The following is a 2,500-nucleotide window of genomic DNA, read 5'->3' on the forward strand; positions in this document are numbered from 1 at the left end:
CAGGAGAGAGAATGCAGCTTCAACATATGAAGCATACACTTCTATACAACCAGAGGATGCTCCCCCTGGTGGTCAGAAGAGAGAATGCAGCTTTAACACATAAAGCATAGACTTCTATACAACCAGAGGAGTCGCCCCCTGGTGGTCAGGAGAGAGAATGCAGTGTCAACATATGAAGCATAGACTTCTATACAACCAGAGGAGTCGCCCCCTGGTGGTCAGAAGAGAGAATGCAGCTTTAACACATGAAGCATAGACTTCTATACAACCAGAGGAGTCGCCCCCTGGTGGTCAGGAGAGAGAATGCAGCTTTAACACATGAAGCATAGACTTCTATACAACCAGAGGAGTCGCCCCCTGGTGGTCAGGAGAGAGAATGCAGCTTCAACATATGAAGCATACACTTCTATAGAACCAGAGGACGCTCCCCCTGGTGGTCAGAAGAGAGAATGCAGCTTTAACACATGAAGCATAGACTTCTATACAACCAGAGGAGTCGCCCCCTGGTGGTCAGGAGAGAGAATGCAGTGTCAACATATGAAGCATAGACTTCTATACAACCAGAGGAGTCGCCCCCTGGTGGTCAGGAGAGAGAATGCAGCTTTCACACATGAAGCATAGACTTCTATACAACCAGAGGAGTTACCTGGTGGTCAGGAGAGAGAATGCAGCTTTAACACATGAAGGATAGACTTCTATACAACCAGAGGAGTTACCTGGTGGTAGAGGTTTTCCCAGTAGTCCTGAGTCATCAGGCGAAACAAGGACAGGAAGGCCCAGCCGAAGCTGTCGAAGCTGGTGTAGCCGTAGTTGGGGTTCCTTCCTGCCTTCAGACAGTCAAACCCATCTGGGCACTTTCTGTAAAACACACACACACACACACACACACACACACACACACAAATGAGTTTGAACAAGAATCTAAGAAGGACGTCCCTATTTCAACAGGTTTTAGTAGTTTTGGTGCAGAAAGTGGTCGCAGGAACACTTTGAAACATTTTAGTCATAAATACTGAAATAATCACAAACATCCTCGTCTGAGTTTGACGAGCGGCCGGGACACGCCCACACGGAGCCGACAGCGTCCGTCATAATGGATATTCCACATTAACTTCCCGTCGCATCCATCGCTGCCCACTCGCTCGCATCTGATCCGCAGGGAGAGATGATGATGAGGAGGAGGAGGAAGAGGAGGAGGAGGAAGAGAAGGGTTAAAAGGTCACGTGGCTGCAGCCTCTTGACTTTTTTGACCTTTGAGGATGGAATGAACCGTTTCTGCTTCCTAATTTAACTTGTTTTTTTTAAATTCAGAACTAAATAATTGTGCAATTCCACAAATGGAGGAAGCTTTGATTCTTCACTTCAGTAAAAGTAGAAATACAAGTGTGAAGGTTTTCAACTCTGTGAGTGTGTTTGTGATCAAAGTCACAGCGAGAGTGAAAATGTTTCTGCCGTACGACTCGTGGGAAGAATAAACATTTAGAGACGTTTAGAGAGAGGTTCTCTGTAGAAGTTCAGGTAGCACTTTAAATAAAATTAATTTAATTTGAATTTCTTGAATATAATTGTAACAAATCACCTTTTAGATTTGAACGAAACCGACTTAAATGAAGACTAAAGGAATCTTCGGGTAGTTAACTTTCCGACCACAAAGAAACGAAAGAGACTTCTGTGAAGTGAGAGAAGTGGTGAAGACGAGCAAGAGGAAGAGGAGGAAGAGGAGGAAGAGGAGGAAGAGGAGGAAGAGGAGGAAGAGGGTGACATGAACAGAAGCTCGAGTGCAGCTCTGAGTCACAGGCAGAAAACAAAGTGAGCAGACGCTGTCTGGGGATTCAAACCCACAACCCTGCGGTCACGAGCCGCTGCGGCGACCCGCCGCCTCCACCGGGCCGCCGGGAGGCCGTCCAGCAAAGCGCCTGTTTTATTATCACTTTACTTTATGAAAAAGAGCCAAGTATACATATATATATATATATATATATATATATATATATATATATATATATATATATATATATATATATACACATTACTGTATATTAGTAGATGATCAATAAATATATTTATTTTGTGTTATTACAATGTGCACGGTGAGTAAGATTATAATAGTTATTTCAGTAGTTTTATAATATCTGTAAATTAAATCGAAAATTTCTTTCAGCTAATCAATCAAAACGTTGTTTAAGTTCTGAACATAACATTATATTTTATTCTATTAATTACATTTTATAGAAATTAATGAAAAACCTTGTGGTACCAGCAGCTCATTTGCTATAATAATTAATTTCCATCGCTTCTTGCGACATTAATTAAGTACAACATGAAAACCAAAACCCTTCCGTTCATGCATTACGTCGTCTTTAATAATATACATAATACACACTCTACTTCACGTCACTGCGTATGCACGTGTAGTTTCTTGTGTATCCGTCATGTTTATGAGTTTTATTTTAAATGCGCGTCCTTGACGTTCCTTCGTATCGTTCAGCCAATAACAAAA

The 2,500-nt window shown here is 42.0% G+C and overlaps 1 protein-coding gene across 1 annotated transcript in view; it reads right to left on the reverse strand.

Annotated features, from left to right (window-relative positions):
• The window catches only part of LOC137788482 (sodium channel protein type 3 subunit alpha-like), a 99,536-nt gene that overhangs the window by 48,816 nt on the left and 48,220 nt on the right, over positions 1 to 2,500 (reverse strand). The window contains exon 10 of the mRNA XM_068581301.1: positions 717 to 858. Coding sequence (XP_068437402.1) covers positions 717 to 858 — 142 coding nt within the window. The remainder of the gene's footprint in view (positions 1 to 716; positions 859 to 2,500) is intronic.

Source organism: Clinocottus analis, unplaced genomic scaffold, assembly GCF_023055335.1.
Source record: "Clinocottus analis isolate CAN_PGR_092001 unplaced genomic scaffold, fCliAna1.0.p SCAF_18, whole genome shotgun sequence".
NCBI classification, from domain to species: Eukaryota; Metazoa; Chordata; class Actinopteri; order Perciformes; family Cottidae; genus Clinocottus; species Clinocottus analis.